At 33.6% G+C, this 18,507-nt stretch overlaps 1 protein-coding gene across 1 annotated transcript in view; it reads right to left on the reverse strand.

The window, feature by feature from the left end:
• Positions 1-695: 695 nt before the first annotated feature.
• Rasa1 (RAS p21 protein activator 1) overlaps positions 696-18,507 on the reverse strand; it is a 66,048-nt gene continuing 48,236 nt past the window's right edge. The window contains exons 13-25 of the mRNA XM_090331668.1: positions 16,493-16,570; positions 14,949-15,106; positions 14,521-14,597; positions 13,059-13,231; positions 12,631-12,790; positions 10,835-10,977; positions 9,642-9,757; positions 8,550-8,636; positions 6,261-6,328; positions 4,073-4,161; positions 2,871-2,948; positions 2,538-2,672; positions 696-1,515 (exon numbers count right to left, since the gene is read on the reverse strand). Coding sequence (XP_090187794.1) covers positions 1,432-1,515; positions 2,538-2,672; positions 2,871-2,948; positions 4,073-4,161; positions 6,261-6,328; positions 8,550-8,636; positions 9,642-9,757; positions 10,835-10,977; positions 12,631-12,790; positions 13,059-13,231; positions 14,521-14,597; positions 14,949-15,106; positions 16,493-16,570 — 1,446 coding nt within the window. The 3' untranslated portion in view covers positions 696-1,431. The remainder of the gene's footprint in view (positions 1,516-2,537; positions 2,673-2,870; positions 2,949-4,072; positions 4,162-6,260; positions 6,329-8,549; positions 8,637-9,641; positions 9,758-10,834; positions 10,978-12,630; positions 12,791-13,058; positions 13,232-14,520; positions 14,598-14,948; positions 15,107-16,492; positions 16,571-18,507) is intronic.

An 18,507-nucleotide genomic window follows, 5' to 3' on the forward strand; every position in this document is an offset into this window, starting at 1 on the left:
CAGATGTCTTGGAATCTTGGCCTTTGAAATGGTTTTTCATGAAACTGATTTGTCCTCGGCTTCTTGGTTTGTATCTTACCCACTTTGGCTACCAGTGATATTTTGCCCTAAATTTTTCAGGGGCCCGTCCTTTGCCCAATTAAGGAAATATTACAGAATGAATGTGTACATATATACTTTTTGAAAGAGATCATTAGCCAAAATACTGATCTGAAGTTTCTTATTTTCCCTGGGTTTGCTCTGGTGCTAAAGTGAAGTGCCCCTAAAGGAAGAAGAACATAATGAAATTAAAATTGTTTGTGTATTTAGATGGAATTAATCAATCGTGCAAGATACCCCTTGGTTTTATTTTAACTTAACCCTGTGAATACTTCACAAAAATACACATACATACACAGAAGCAAAATAAAACTATACAATCAAACTAAATACTGAATATCAGGCAGATAATAACAAATAGTCCGAAGTTCAAAAATGGTTAAGTTGTTAAGTAGCTGATGATGTTGTTTAATGAAAGGGGTAGTATACACACATACACAGGCAAACACACACACACACACACACACACACACACACACACACAACTGATGTAGAATCAACAAAGCATTCTAGTTTGTTTTTTACACAAAAGAAATTGGCAGTGTAAAAATGGTTGAAAAGGTAACATGCAGTGATCAATACAAAGACCAATAATATTTATTTGAGTTCAAACTTATTTACTGTTGTAAACATTTAACAAAAAGCATTATGAGATCTAAATACAGTCTTTGACAATTCAACAAAATAAGTGGTATGTTTAAAAATAAAGCTGATGAACAATAGATCCATTCTGTATATTTTAACAGTTCCAGAAAAAGTAGCACAGTATTTTTAAAAAAGTGTACAGCAAAGATTGTTCCTATTAGAATGGCAAACTCTGGAAACTGTAAATACAAATAAAGTCATTGAACAGTCAAATGGTCATAATCTTAATCAGGAAGAAGTTGTAGTAATAACAGTCCGCAATCCAGTTATAGTCAAGCTGTGAATAGAATACTTTTCCTTGTCAGTTGATTTCATAGTTCTTTTCTCCAAGAGACAGAAAAACTTTGGCAATTGGATGTACTGAAAATATATTTTCATAGTTCAAGACATAGTTGTAGCATTTTTCTTTTTTGTTTTTCTTTTTTTTTGTGAAAGGTGATCTGTACACCAAGGCTCAGAGTTTGGTAAAGATTCCATGTGGAAAAAGTGCAAATATCCTGCACAGATAGCTTACAAAGTTGCTGGTACAGTATTTACCAGCAGAATCTTGGGTTTTATTTGCATAGCTCACACATCACTGGAATGTGGAAAGGTGTGCTATTTTTTTGGCAAGAGCAAAGGAAATATACTGATGTGAATTACCATGTGGGGCATGCTGAATCCATGCAGGACACCAGGTGAAGGCTGCTACCTGACATCATTTGTTTTTGTATACTGGTTTTGTTTTTGTTGAAGCAGTTCTGTTATTGCCAGGAGCTTTTTCAGTACATGCTAAACAGAATAATAAATAACAACTTAGTCTAAACTGTCAGGATGGAAACCTGGATTTGAAAAAAAGCTATGACAAAGAGAAGGTATCTATAAAATATCAGCATCTTACTCAACAGCATAAACTTGTTTAAACGACTACAGATGTTTACCTATAGCTTAGATAGAAAAATTTTACACAGCAAAGAGAATTCCTAGATACTCACCATTCTCTGTTGCCAGGTTAAGGTATTCTAAAGATAAACAATGACCATTAAAACTAGAATTTAAGCCCTGCACTGGTGTCTCACACCTATCATCGTACCTATGCAGTTCAAAGCCAGTCTGGGCAAGAAAAGTCCACAAGACTCTTATCTCCAGTGAACTACTCAGAAAAGCTGAAAATGGCATGGCATTGTGACTAAGTGGTAGAGCACTAGCCTGAGCACAAAGCAGCTCAGAGACAGTGCCCAGGCCCTGAGACCCAGGACCAGCAAAAAGTTAAAATTTAAAATGGAACTCTATTGAACAAGACTGATGTCCATACTTGGCAGAGGGTGAAGGGAGACTTGAAGATTTTAGAATTTTAGCTTAGGGAGAATTCAGAATTGGTAAACTCAGTGCTTTAACATCTTTTGTAATGTAATTAGCCAGTGCAGTGATAATATTCACTGTATCCACAGAAACCTAGGATTAAGCTAGCCAGAAATATGTCTTAATAGTATCAGTTGTCTTTATCCCAGCAAAGAAAGATAATTTAAAATGCTAGTAGGTTATTATTCCCAGCGTCTTAATAGAAGGTTAATTTGGCTCTTTTAATTTCTGGTCCCTCTTTAGTTAGAAACAAACTGGGATATAAAGTCTTAATATTGACTAGGGTTTTTTGAACATCATGTTTTCTTATATAAATTGCTATTTGATTCCAGTATTCTAGGGTCTAGCCTTGAAAACTAGTATGGCAATTTTATCATACTTTCATTAGCTTATCTGCTTTTTTACCTACACTGTGAAGAATGTGTGAATACCACCATTTTGCAGAAACGTACCTGCTGGGCACCACGTTCATTACTAAGTGTTCGAAGTTCATCTGAATGAGCCACACAAATTTCATGCAGTGCGGCTAAATCACGTGACAAGTCAGTTCGAGAATGTTCTGTAGTGTCTGGAAGTTCGGGTACATTCTTTAAAGGAATTATAAAACTGCATTTAGGAATCAATATATACTGGTATCTTTTTCTGAAATGATGCTAACTAGATATGGTATGGTAAGTTACAATTTCTAATGTAATCTTTACAGAAACTCTTGTAAAGGCTGTTGCTTAAATGGGTTGTGCTTCACTACATATGGGTCATAAAGTAGTTGAAAATTACATACATACCCCAAGTTCATCTAAAAACATGATCATACGATGTTTGTTACTTTTGATGAATGGATTGACACCTTCCATATAAGGTTCCTAAAAAAATTAAAAAAAAAAAAAGCTTGCTGTTTGTAGAAATAATTGGCTAATCTACCAACGAAAACTACATTTAGTTTTTAGAAGTCTAGTACCTATCAGTCATAGCACATATTTTTAACTTAATTATATGGCAATTATATTCCTTCTATAGAAATAGGTGTTTTCAATAACTGAGAAATTCTCTGCCAAAATACAAATCATATGATATAGTATGAAGACAAATTGTTTATTTGTGCTTTGAGAAGGATTAATGAAACACAGAATTTATAAACCCAGCACTTGTTAAGCAGGAAGAATTACAATGAGAAAAATGCATAATTAGCTTCAGGATTCAAGTAAATTCAAATGTTAAGTAGAATATGTAAACTGCTTAAAATCCAAAGCCATTAGAAACTATGCTATGAAACACGAAAGGGTTTATTGTTAACACAATTCTTAATATCAGTTTTATAAAAATAACCTGAAGACCTCTATAGGTAACTCAAAAGATGCAGACATGAAAGTCTAGTAACAAAAATTTTAAGATCTAATTTCTCTCGAGGCAGTCAGGAGAAAACAGTATCTTATAACAGTATTAATTCAATTATTAATCCTACTCTGATGCTGTAATGGACAAAAATGAAAGGGAATGTACAAAATGGATACTTGTTATGGCAATAAGTGATAAATTGAAAGTCCCTAAGTATCTAATAATTAGCATAATTAGCATAAAGTTAAATGTCTGTAAGAAACTCATCCGAATTTAATCCACAAAAGTAAGTGACACAATGATTCCAACCAGAATATTAACATTTGTTTTCCTTGCTTGACATTTCCTTAAATATGACTACTTTAGAAACTCACATGATACGGATTTTTAGGTTTACAGTGAATTTTTATTGTAAAATTAAAATGACTACAATTTATACCTGCTCAGTGACAATTATTTTTAAAATACAAAAATTTGAACAAGTTGCTCTTGAGGAATTACTTTATATAATTAATAAAATGATGGGTTTTGGTTACGTTGTTGAAAATCTAAGTTTATGACATACCTTTGCTGAAAAAAATCAACCTAACTTGATGGTTTTATAATGTGAATGCTTCATTCACAAATTACACTTTCATTAAATGGTTTTTACCTTAGCTCCAAATTCGACAAGGTTTGCTAAATTCTGCACAGATTTAGCCACTAGTATCAGTGTTCTTGCAGCAATAGGAGATGGGGAATCTGTAAGAAAATTTAGGCACAACTAATGATAACTCCAAACGTACTTACAGATAAAGAATTAGTTCCTTAACTGTTAAAATATTAGTGTTTTCCTATTTAGACCTATTTGGATTGTAATGTTGCATGACCTGTCTCATTCAAAGGAACTTCAGTTTTTGTGTTTTCTTGCGAAATACTGAGGTATTTAACTCGGGAGCCCTCTCCTGCCTCCCATGCTTGCTAGGCACTCTACTCTAGGGCAGCCATGTCCCAGCCTTATTTTGCTTTATCCTTCTGATAGTGCCTCCTTTAAGTATGTACCACTGCACACAATCCAAAAGAATCTAAGAAAAAAAACTAGGGTTATGAAAGGAGGGGTACTGTAAAACCCAGAAATTCCCAACTGGATGATGATGATGATGTTTCAAAATGCCTCAAAAAGTCTGATCTATATATTGCTACAAACACTCCAAAACATTTTCAGGGCAATTCACAAAGCTAGTTTCAATCAATTTGGGTTAACAATTTGCTAGTCTAAGCAATCTTTTACCCACATCCTTATTTGCAGACCACTGAAATAGTTCACTTTAAAAATGTAGAAAACAAAATATGCCTGGGTGTTCTATATTTTAAGAAGACATAAAACTGAATAAACTTTTGAGAGTATTTTAAAGGTCAGGAGAGAGTTTCCTATAAAACATAGTGGAATGTATAAATAAAGTACTTGTGGCTAAAGAAATGAACCCTAACATGTATTTAACAGTAAATGCTATAGAGTTGACTTCAAACTTGGATCCTCCAAATCTCAGCCTCCAAAAGATTATAGATAAGCCAGCTTAACTTTCAATTTTTATTATGATGGCTTATAAATGCAATCATCAAAATATTGGAAAAAATTTTGAGCTGAAAGGATCTTTCCATTCAGTTTCCTGAGTGCTTCAACTATAAGGTGTGTATCTACATGATCTACGAGCTATTTTTGATTTTTATGTTTATTTTACACATTCTAAATATGTAGCCTAGACTAATGGCCTCGTACTCCCAGATCTTATTTGAATTTACCAAATGCTATGATTAGAGGCCAATACTATTTCCAATTCAAGGTATTTTTACTTTAATGTTTATTGGGTTAAAACAAAATTATTTCTCTATTAGTAATATACCAGCTATCTTTTTTTCATGTATTTTTTATTGTAATTAATAGAAGGGTTACAATATATTCACCAGATAGAAGGTGCATTACTTCACAAACATTGATACCCTTTCCCATGTCTTGGTTCCCATTTCCCTCCCCCCTGTCTTTTTTTCCTTAATCTAATAAATTTTCAGAATTTATGGCCTGCTGAGTTTGCTTGCTGAGTTTGAAATGGCCAGTTAACATAATATAAATTGATTAAAATGTCTTTAACAAGGTTTCCTTTTTGTTTTTTTCTTAAGCCAACTTATTTCTTGCATTTGAAGTACTTACTGATGACATCCTTGGCTTGAGAGACTGCCATCATTCTTAAACCCTACATGGATGCAACAAACTACATCTCAGGGTTTTCTAATGCCTCCATCATCCTGACATACACTGGCTCCTTACAGTTGGATCCAAGTGTTTCGAACGTGTCTAAGGTTTTGACAGTTTGGGGAATTTCCATGTGCTAGGCCATTGTGAATGAGGGCAGCTTCAGCCAGCACCTCTTGTACAGGAGTATTCAAATGTACTACGCCTTTGGCACTGATACCTTCCTTGTGGTGGGGGCTTTTAGGTCAAGCTGGATTTCAGATGGACCACTTCTGCACCTCAGTGTTGGCAAGAAGTTTTTTTTTTAAACAAGTATTCACACAGCACTATTGAAGAATATGATTTTTAATACTTCCAGCTTATATAGTAGCACACTTAAGTTCTTCTCAACTTGAACAAGCCCAAGTTATACACTATGTAGTCTTCAGAAAAGGCTGAAACACATGTAAAAAAAAGATGGCAGAAATTTCTTCTGCCATCTTAAAGTAGAAAATGGAATCTTCTTGGAACTGGATACATTTTTAGAAATCAAATTTTGAAAAGAAACTATTCTTACCAAATAGTATGAAATTATTCTAATTTCTTTCAAAATATATGAAAAGGTAATTACCTGAGATGATATTAAACATCCGTGGATTCAGAATGGCAGGGCAAATAAGCCGAAGAAAAACAAAACCACTGAATGGGAAGGAAAATCTTTTGAGAAAATTATTTTATATTTTACATTAAAATAAATTTTAAGCCTCACAGAACCACAGCCTTTACTCTCAATTATAAGAATAAAATCTTTAAGAAAACATTACACTTACACTTTACTGTGGTACTGTTTTAAGTAACAAGACATTAAGCCAGACTTATGTTTTAACAAATGTATATTCTTGGATGTATATTTCCAGATCTGGAATTTTAGGTTCGCAATGAGATGATGTTAAGTTTGCCAGTGGCATTTACTCACTTCTAGTTACTCTAGGGGAAGCATCATCCTTAAGAACCCAAAGAATTTGTGAAACACTAAAGGAGTTAACCCTTTAATAGACAATTCTATAAGGCTCTAACTTTTCTTTCTTCTAAAATTTAAACAGAACATTCAGTAAATGTTAAATGACCTGTTGGCTCTATCAATTTTGTTGCTAAAAAATAGGAACCCATGGTCACTATTTCCAAATCCTTGATAAAAGAAAATGTGTAATATGATAATGGAGAAAGCTTTCTGAGTAAGAAAATATCAGGAATCTAAATTGTACCAACACTTGTTAAGTACAAAAAAATTACAGCAAAAATTAATATAAAAGGAAAGACTATACAAAAAAAAAATCTATTCCTGTTTTTTTTTGGTGTGTGTGGGGGGGGTAAGGGGAGTCCACAGGGCTTGAACTCTGGGCAGAGGCATTGTCCCTGAGTTCTTTAGCTCAGAGCTACTGCCCTTCCCCTGAGCCACAGCCCCACTTCCTGTTTTCTAATTAATTGGAGATGAGTCTCTCATTCTATAGTGCCCAGGTTAGCTTTGAACCTCGAATCTCAGACCTCAGCCTCCTGAGTAGCTAGGATTACAGATGTGAGTCACCACACCTGGCATTCCTCTGTTCTTTTCTAAGAGTGGCAATACAGCTTCTCAGCATGTGCCTTCAAACACATCAGCTTACTAACATTAGACCCAAGTCTTCACAGTTGTATCTTTTTTCTAAACCATGAAAATTTTACTTGAAAACATTCTGATATTCAAGTTAGGTTTATGAAACTGAAATTGGACTTGGTTACACTGAACAAAGAATTCCAAGGTAAAAATCTACTTCGAATTTTTAGAGGTCATTTAAAATTTGAGAAAGACACATAGCTATTTAGGACATATTTAAAAGCTTATGAAGAACAAATCACCATGTTAGAGATGATTTCCATCTCAAAACATCCTGTTAGATTAAAAAGCCCAACAGGATTTCCTGCATTTTCTTAGCAATTTTACTTATTTAAAACTGAGTTTATTAAACAATTTAATTTCTACAACACACAGAAATGTACTGACATGTGCTTTTAATTCCTTTTTCTTCATAATTACCTCTAAAGCAAAAAATAAGAGAGAAAAGCCTTTGTTTTTAAATTTTTCCTATGGCTAACAGATATTTTGTCAGTGCTGAGAATAAAACCAATGCTATGCTTGTAGGCTTTCAAGAGGTTTTTGTCTGCAAAAAGCAGCCACTAAACAAAATTGAGATTGTTGGTAAGATTAATAAAAATATTTAAAAGTAAATTTTATGTTGTATCTCTAGTGATTGCCTTTTTTTCTTTTTGAGATTCCATGTAAATTATGTATTAGGTAACCTACTATATTTTCTGGTTTGTTTGTGTTGGTTGTGATATAATAAGAAAAATCTTCCAGCCATGTTTTCAAAGATACTAGGTTAGATTTTAGTTTTGTTTCAGTTCTCCCTTGGATATATTTACTGTTAATTTAGACAACTTAGCATCCTCAAATTTGCTTCCACATTTGAAAAATAAGCTAGAACCACAGTAATGAATTTTCCATGTATCAGGTATCAAATTCCATAGTCTGTGCCAAAGCAGTTTTTTGCTTTGTTTTAATATTTTAGATAGTATCTTATAGTGTAGCCAAGCTGTCCTTTCACTGGTGACACTTGTTCAGCCTCCTAACTACTGAGGTTACTGGTATGCATTACCACACCCAGCTACACTTCTGATTGTTCTACAATGAGCAGAATGAAACAGGAACTGGTTGAAGATTAGCCTGAGATACAGATTTTGTTACAGACCTATTAAAATCTAAATGGTTCCATTATTTCTGTTTGTTTTTATCATACCTTTCTTCTCATAACTTTATATAATACACATACCTAGTATGTGTAGCTACATATAATTAAGTAATAATTGAAGTAATGAACATTACCTAACAACTCTTGTTCTCATGGTGGTATTTGTAGGCCACTTGTGCTGAACAGATTTCTGTAAACACCCATAAATATATCTCAGTGTCCTGTCAAAAATAATACAACCATTTCAATACAGAAAGCAACTAAATACTTATCTCAAGGCAATTAAAACCCAATTTATACTTATTACATTTTAATGTGATTAGTCTTCCATTCCCTGCCAATGAAACAGTTGTCTAACACAGTCGTTTGTAATCATGAATTTTCAATTATGTGTTACTTAACTAAAAGTACAAAGCAAGATTTTTTTTTTTTTTTTTTTTTTTGCCAGTCCTGGGCTTGAGCTCAGGGCCTGAGCACTGTCCTTGGACTTTCTCAAGGCTAGAGCTCTACCACTTGAGCCTCAGCACCACTTCAGGCTTTTTTCTATGTATGTGGTACCAAGGAATCGAACCCGGGTCTTCATGCATGCTAGGCAAGCACTTTAACCACTAGGCCAAACTCCCAGCCCCCAAAGCAAGATTTTTTTTTTTTGTGAAGTTGGATACTGAACCTAGAGCCCAATATCCAGTAGTCAGATCCTGAATCACTGAGCTACACTTAGAACTCTAGCATACATTTAAAAAAATAGACTAAAAATAGAAAAAATTTCCACATCTCACAGCTTTGTTCCCTAAGCTTCCATGTATTGATCTATCAACTTATATATAATTACTTTATATTTGCAAATTGCTTTATAGAGCTACATGACTCCTCTATATCATATGTAACTATATATTAGACACCAGCATTAAAAACATGGTTTATTTTAATGAATGTGGTTATCTCAGTTCGATTTTTTAAAATAAGAATTATATTCAAATTCATAAAACACAATCAATCCCACATCTGCTGGGACTGTAAGTATATACCACAACATGTGGCACTGCTCCACTTTTTCTAGTATTAACCTTTACTTTTCATTCTTTCACTGAACATTCATATCAAAGGTTAAAAATAACTTTTACAGGATAAAAGAAAGTTATCATATTACTTAGAAAAGTTTTTTTTTTTTTTTAAAACAAAGGTAGACAGTTTTCTTGCCAAATGAAGTTCACTTCACCACTTACGGAGGAAGTATTTCTGAAGCCATGAATATTTTTTCCACAAGCTCTGAAAGTATGTTCAGTAAGTGTGCTAAATTAGTGTTCACATCTTCATTTTTTTCCAACTTTGATGGACTTAGCTGAGAAGAAATGAATCGAATTGTCATGTTAACAATTTCAAATCATCATAAACTTTTACCCATTTCAAAGTTGTTATTCTTATGTATTTGTCCCGTTTCACAATTGGATATTAACTATGTCTTTCCCTATATTCCCAAACTACATCACTCATTTCTTTCCTTGAAGTTGCTAGAGTAATACTTCACAACTTAGTGCAAAATATGTCAACTTCAGCATTTTAAGAATAATCCCCTGACTTACTGTGTATGTGTCTCAAAGTTTAAATTCAGTACCTTCCTTTGTAACTGTTCATTAAAATGAAACTTGCCACCTGAGATTTTGAATACTAAGTCTGAGACTAATGATTTTAAGTTTATTATGATATATACTGAAGCCTTATTATTCACCTTAAGAAATGATTTTGACTTTCATTCAACCCCTTCTTTATTCAAAACCTTCTACCTACACAGAATTAAGTATTTCTGATATAACAATCCAATCTGAGTGTTGACGTGTTGCCACACGAGAAATCTGTACACCTGACTTCATATAAGGAGGCACACTCATAAAAAATACTTTACAAAATGGAACCTAAGCCTTATGTGTATTAAAATATTCATGAAAGAAATGACTGTCCTGTTTAAAGCTGTGGCCTATGCCCCAACACATAATTACAGATATGGAAGTACCTGCAAATCTGAAGCACTTCCCCAGCACTGAGGACAAAAAGTATACAACAACAATCCCCAGAAAGTTTTGGAACTATTTATTTTGCATGATTTCTGAAAGTAGGCTGTACTTGGTAGTCCAGCTGGAAAAAAATCGCAAAGTACCACAAAAGTTAGTGGTTTCTAAAACCAAAGTAAAATAATTTGTATAGGAGTTCACCTCAGGACCTCGTGCATACTAGGTAACAGTCACTGAGCTGTACCCCAGCCCTCAAGCATTTCCTTTTTAGAAAGTCTATTGTGTAAAACGTTTTAATAATTATATTGCAGAGAGAATAACTACTTTGCGAAGTGACTTTAGAAAGGTAAATTAAATATACTCATTAAATATACGATTTATTCCAACACTAAAAAATACCCTATTATTACCTCACAAGACTGTTTACTTTCCATTATCTTCAAGATGGAGTCTTTCAAAGCATGATTAACAAATTGTGTGGCAGTGGCTTTCATGTACTGCTCCATCAGGGTGCTTGCAAGTGTTGTGGCTCGAAATAGAGTTGTTGCTTCATCTGCATCAAGATTTATATTAGAAGATTATTTGTAGAGAACTGTATTTACATGATCAATATGGAAATTTAACATGTTTATTTTTCAATAATGAGTTTTTCCTGTAGCAGTGAAGTAATGACTTCATACAACATATTGTGTGTACATCAGCTTATGCTGCATTCATATGTATTAGATCATAAATAGGAAGGACAAGCACTAATGTTTATGAAACAAAATGTGAAGTCCCACAGTGGTTATGTCATATTTCTAACATCAGTTAGCTAGTTAGTAACCAAACTAGGAAAGACAGTCTGCTTTGCTGCACACTGATTTCATGCTTTAAAAAAATTTGAGACTGGGCACCAATGGCTCATACTGTAGTCCTATCTCTTCAGGAAGCTCAAATCTGAGGATCGTGATTCAAATCCGGCTGGGCACGAAAGTCCATGAGACTCTTATCTCCAATTATACACCAGAAAACTGGAAATGGCGCTGTGGTAGCCTTGAGCTGAATGGCTCAGAGACAATGCCCAGGCCCAGGCTCAGAGTTCAAGCACCAAAAAAAAAAAATCATTTCCAAATAAAAAATATATTAAGTCTCATATGAATTATTTAGTAGACAAAACATGGCTATTGAGTTTTAGTAAAATTTTAATGAAATAAATAAGACTTTCAGTACCACCATTTTATCTATCCTTTAACCAACTTTGGTTTTTATTATTATTATTATTATTATTATTAATTTATTATTTATTTTTGCCAGTCCTGGGCTTGGACTCAAGGCATGAGCACTGTCCTGGGGTTTTCTCAAGGCTAGAGCTCTACCACTTGAGCCACAGCACTACTTCTGGCTTTTTTCTATGTATGTGGTACTGAGGAATCGATCCCGGGTCTTAGTGAACATTAGGCAAGCATTCTACCACTAGGCCAAGCTCCTAGCCTGCTTTGGTGTTTTTATAACTTGTATAATTTTAGACTTTATCAGGTATTTAGAGAACTCAGAAGCAAGGACTGTTACTGAATTAAAGTGTTGGGGTAAGCTGGATTATTTGACATAGTAAGTTGTTAAAAGCCTTGTATGTCTAATGGTCTCACAACTACGACAAGTGGTAGAAATGAAACACATCTGACCTTCAGTTTCTATGAATTGAATTAGCCAAAATAAAGAATATGGAAAATATTCTTATGGAAAATATGGAACCATTTCTGTTCATCAAGCTATGGACAACTGAACAGACACAGAAATCATTTTCTTGTATCTTCTAATACTTCTGCTACAGAACATGAACTAGAAATATTAGTCCCTTAATCAAGTTATCTGTCAGAGTTAACATCCCAGTTACAACTTTTATGGTTTTCACAGGCTAAGGTTTTAAACTTAGAACTTTGTACTTGTTAGACAGGAATGCTACCAGTTGAGCCTGTTTCTACTCTTTGCTCTTAGAATTTTATCAAATGGGATTTCTATTTTTGGGTGGGCCAGCCTTAGAATGCAGTCTCTTCCTACCTATGTTTGTTAAACCACTGGTTTAACACCAACTGCAGCTGTTAATGAAGGAAAAAAAATCAAACATACTTGCAATATGACTTAACTCTGTAATTTAAAAACCCATATTTTTGATTTATAAAATCTTGTTACATCAGTTTTTAATATTACACATCCAAGCCTTTACCTTCCATGCTTATTTCTCTGTCATTTAGTGTACATAACAACAATGATTCAAGCTTTTCATGAAGAAAAATCCTCAATAGGATGCTAGCCAGTAGTGTTCGGTCTTGTCCACATACATGTGATAAGGCATATACTACATGAAGCTCCTTTTGCAGTATAAGCTAAAAATGACAACAGAAAAGATTACTGGAAGAACATACAATAACAGGAAACGTCTTCTTTCCACTGCATAAATTTCTTAAAAACAGAATGAGTTTGTAGTTTATATGTATCTGGTCTCTTAAGATCTTAAAATAATAAAACAGAGTTTTTAATCGTTGACCAGCGTGTCACTAAAACGATAAAATTAGTATATGTAACTTAATGGATCTTTTGTTGAATGTTTCTGCTAATCATGTCATTAAGATCAACTGGTAAGTAACTTAATACCTCCTTAAATTCACTGTACTCTTCTTCTGGCATAATTTTTTCCATAGAATACCGTGCTCGAACACGCAGGGATCCTGGTTCAATACCTTTTAATGGTATATGAGAGCTGAGCAGAAACCATTCATCTGTGGCATGCCCTTTCTGTAACCGGCTCAACTGGCACCGCATAAATACTTTGAAAGAAAAGCAGATGATTATAAAAGATAGCACAATAACCAGACATGCAAGTAACTTTTATGGACATTCCATTTTCTCTAATGTTAATTTTTTTATTAAAACAGGTTTTTCACTAACATCACCAATTTAACATTAAATTGTCATCTTCATTTTCCAAAGGCCAGTATGTTTATGTGCTAAATAAACCATGTTAGGCAGGGATGCCTTATGGTGTGAAGATGATCAAAACATGTCCCTGAATTTTATGGAATAAGTCTAGCAAAGAAATCAATCATGGTATAGGAAGATGAGTGTGCTGTGACATTGAATAATGCTTTTGTGATACATAGGAAGATCTAATGCGGCCTAAGAATGATAAAAACTCCCTCCCAAAGACATAAGCCTGGAGGATATTTATAACAGGATAAGTAAAAAGGTAGAGGGAAAAAAGACATAATGAAAGGCATGGCTTTCCTTATATGTCATTATTAATATTTTACCACAAAAGTACGAAGAAACTCAAAAAATGTTCAATAATTACAAACATTTTATACAGACAAATTCAGACTTTTATCTCTCTACTAATTCATGTCAATTCCTTCCCTAAGACTGTTTTAAGAAGGTGTTAACCTATTTCATCCTGATGTGAATTGCTAAATCTTATTGCCATCTGTTCCTTGAAGAAATGTGCTGCTCAGAACAGTAACTAGGAGCACTGACTATTAGAATAACATAAAGGGTTTTTTTAGTAGGATTAGGGACTGAACTCAAGATTTCACGCATGCTAGTGCATGAATTGCACCACAGCATTCAAGTACTATTCCAGCATCTCTGGCCCTAAAGTAATTTTTAAATAGAATAACTATTTACAGATAATCTAAGTACTATAAAAATAGAGTACCTATTTACAGATAATCTAAGTAAAATAAAGTAGACAAAAGCTAAAGTAAAGTAGGGAAAAGAAGTTTCACAGAAAACAATCATTTTCCTAGTTCTTAGTTCATTAGAGAAGAATGTAGAGGTATGTACTTTAATCTTGAGAACTCAGCCTTACAGTATGTACAATTTAGTCATTTTGCTAATTTCCTTTAATAAATATCTTTTTAACAATCAATATTTCTTATAAGCACAATAAGAAGCTACCTCAAATTGTACTGTGCTTGAATTGGTTTTCATTTTGTGGTTGTTGCTATTTTAGTGCAGTACAAGGAATTGAACCCAGGGCCTTGCACTTGGTATTCAAGTCTAGCCAAAACCTAGCCATAAAATATGCTTTTTTAACCTTAAAATTTATGTACCAACTTACAGATATCAGGGTCTTTGCTTTTCTTTGTTTTATTGCTAAGAGTGATTTCAAACCTATTGATGTCAGGAGGAAGGTCACTAAAGAAACAAAGAGAAAAGAATTAAATGTTTTGGCATCAAATTACATTGTGTTCTACAATCAATAAGCTCCTTATTTCTACTAAAAAATGTAAGCTTGGTATATTCAAACTAGATTCACAAAATATTTTGTTATTTGGCAGGCAAGAATGCCAATAAAGAAGTTAAATGCTTGTCATCAAAATTAACATAAAGACATGCATACTTTCTTAATAAAGATAAATCAAATACAACAGAAAATGATACTGTTAATAGCAACAGACTGAGTTCCTTCTTCTGACAAATTTAGACACACAAAAGAGTAAAATGCATTATGACTATAAAAATGATTGAAATGATCACAAAACTTACTCAAATACAAACTCTTCTGACCATACTGGGTTTTGCCCTTCCCTTGCGTGAGTTTTTGCTACTTGAACACTATTCAGGTAGATGTTACAATATGGATTAGTAAAATGTTTTACTGGTAGTTTGTGGGCTTCTTCAATATGTAAAACAAGGCTGCTGACCTAAAGAAAACACAAAAATTATTGTCCCAGATTTTTAGAATATCTGTCACCACCTGAATCAACATTATACATATGTACTTATCTTAAACGTTTTATTCCAGTAAAAGAATTCCACTGCCCAAAGACATTATTAAACCACTGATTTTGCATTCTGACTTTAATCAAAAGAACACAAAATCCAAAGATGCTATGCTACTTGACAATTTTGGTGCCCAAATTTGTATCTTATGAATGCGCATATATATGCACATATATGTACATATATATGGAAGATGTATATTTCTATGTATAAATATTTGCATATATTTTACAAATACATATATTGCCATTTAAATAAAGGTATGTATAACAACTGTATATATAAACAATCCTTGGGAGAAGTAACAAGAAGTATTCAGTCAAATATTAATTGCTTATCTAGCAGAACAATATATTACATTCAACAAACATTGGAAATTCCTACAAATCATATGACAGCTACTTTGGTCAATAAACACATACTGTATTAAACTTGCCTCAAAAGTTACAAGAATGTCACAATCTGCCTGATTTCTTCTAAGGATAGTCTTGAGATTAATGGAAGGATAAAAAAGTACAAAATATAAAATTGCCCTAATGAAGAAAAATGGAGAGTAATGAAGAGAAAGCCTAGCTTTAGATTTTAAATAAAGCTGAAAATTATGCAGTGGATTTTAAAACATGTATTTAAAAATACTTACTAGAGAATTAAAAAAGGTTTACTGGGATTATCAGTATAAATATTTTTAGTTACCTTTCAAGGTAACTTTTTAAGGAGAAAATGTTTCCTTATTTTTATGTTAAGTGAAATAATACCTTATTCAATATTTATTCAAAAGTTAACAGACAGTGCTCAGGCCCTGAGTTCAAGCCCCACGACTAGCAAAAAAAGAAAAAAGAAAAAAAAAGTTATGTACATAAGGTCATATGAAATTAAATGAAATGAACTCTGGGATATGGAAACAAGAGTTTCATCTTTGTGCTGCTTGTTCTCAGTTCAGTTCAGTCATTTCTTTTCTCTTTTTTCCCCTTACAGTTAATCTCATGTGGTTATGTACCCGACTTTGTTACCTGGTATGTTGTATATATGCTTATTTGTTTATTTGAAATAGGGAAGAAAAGGGGAAAAAACAAGATGATTGGAAGGGGTCAGGGGAGTGGAAGGGGACAAAAACATGAAAAGGGGTATCAATGTTTGAGAAGTAATGCACCTACTACCTGACGAATGTAACTGTAACCTCTCTATACATTACCCCCCGAATAAAAGAAAAGGAAAGCCAAAAAAAGAATTATTTTTCCTGTGGCTGAAATGAAAAGAACCAAGTGAAAAGTAAAGGTAACAACTGCCCAGTAAAAATTTACTTTTACCTGACGTAGGCGTTTATTAGATGTCCCTGGACTGCTTTTACGTAAATTGCAAAACGCCTGCAGACCTTTCATCCAATCCTACAAACAAAATAAACCAGTATTTTTTATCACTTTTTTTTATCATTAATTTATTTTCTTCAAATTCAACAGTTCATTCTCCAGACTGGCAATCCTAAAATATATTGTACTACAATTTTTTTGGTCTAAAATAAAGTACAATAACCCAAACTATAATAGCTCTGTACAAAAAAAGGCATGAATTTATATCACAACTCTAATAAATTGGTATTAAAATTTATATAGAAACTCTAAATTAGTGTTAATTATATCTCCAAACAGTTAGAGAAATTGCTTCTCCCAAACATTAAGATTAATATCTAACACAAATATTTTGTCTAACACCTAAGCATTCTTAATACCTAAGGCAAGCTACAAAATTTAAACTGATACATGTTGTAAGGAGGAGGGCCAAATGAAAAGCCACCTAATAATGATTTATGTGAAAACATTTAAATCTCAAATCATGATATTCGTAGAAATATACAAGAGTTAATATTTTGTGAGTTATTTCTAAAAATCCCTTTGGCCTAATCACATGATACTAACAATAACCTTTTTTCCCCCCCTTTCCCATCCTGAGGCTTGAATACCACGCAACTAGGCACTGTCCTGGAGCTTTTCCAAGGCCAGCACTCTACCACTTGAGCCACTTTCAGCTTTTTCTGTGAATGTGGTACCAAGGAAATAAAATCCAGGGTTTCATGCATGCTAGGCATCACATTTTTTTTTTTTCATTTAAACTTACTGCTCCAGAAAATGAATTCACATGGAAATATTCATTTTAGCTTATACATACAGCTGGAAGGCTTGTACTCTACTTTGTTGACTATTTCAATGAATCTGAACTTTCCTGTTCATTCATTCAGTGGTTTGTATATATTGTAATTGTTATTGTAAAGGTGATGTACAGAGAGGGTAAAATTGTAAGCTAGGTACTGCGTACATTTCTTTTTGAACAGTGTCACCCCTTCCTTCCTACTCTTCCAGTTTTTCCTCCCCATTTCCTTCCACAAACTAAGTTCATTTCCTTCCTTCCTCCCTCTTTTTCTTTTTGGCCCATCCTGGAGCTTGAACTCAGGGCCTGGGCACTGCCCTTGAGCTTCTACCACTTGAGCCACAGTGCCACTTCTGCTTATTTCTGTTTATGTGATACTGAGGAAATGAACCCAAGGCTTCATGCAGTCTAGGCAAGCACTGTATCATAATACCACCTTCCCAGCCATACCATTCATTCTCAGAAGTGTCTAGTATTACTGCTGCATTTGTTCACCCTTTTCCCCACCTTTTCTGTCCCTGCCTTACTCTCTCCAAAACAAATAAACTTACAAACAAGACAAAAGGTACATGTTTGTGGTTTTATTGTTTATCCACCCAAACCTTGAAGATGCTACACAAATGCTCTACACTTGGGCCATACTCTGAGCCCTTTATTTTTCATTTTCTTTTTCAGACAAGAGTCGAGATAACTTTGCAAGTCCTAGTCTAAACTCCTGATCCTGCCCCCTGTACCTTCATAAACTGGAATTAAGCCTGTAACATATACCCTAGACTGAACTCTAATCAATCTTTACAGAAGTTCTCTAAACCAAAATCACTTACAACATTTAGTAATACAGAAGAGTAACCAGAGACCCCACAGCCCATCAAACCAACAAAAATTGAAAAGCCAAGAAGTTTTAAGTAACACATGCAAATATAGAAAATCTATCTATAGTTTAAGAAAACATCTTAAGTGAGGCTTTCCAAACTGAAGTATCATCAAAGCATGTAGCACACCTTTCATTCAATAGTGAAACATAATTAGAAAATAAGACAGTAAAGCTTAAATTTCTATTCCTAACTCAGTTTCTTAACAGCTTAAAAAATAGTCAATGAAGACAGAAGGGAAAATAATACAGTCCTAAGGACTGTATATCCTATGAAACTAGAAAAACTGAGGGGAGGGGTTGGGTTAT

This window comes from Megascapheus bottae, chromosome 4, assembly GCF_031878675.1.
Source record: "Megascapheus bottae isolate mThoBot1 chromosome 4, mThoBot2.hap1, whole genome shotgun sequence".
Classification (NCBI taxonomy): Eukaryota; Metazoa; Chordata; class Mammalia; order Rodentia; family Geomyidae; genus Megascapheus; species Megascapheus bottae.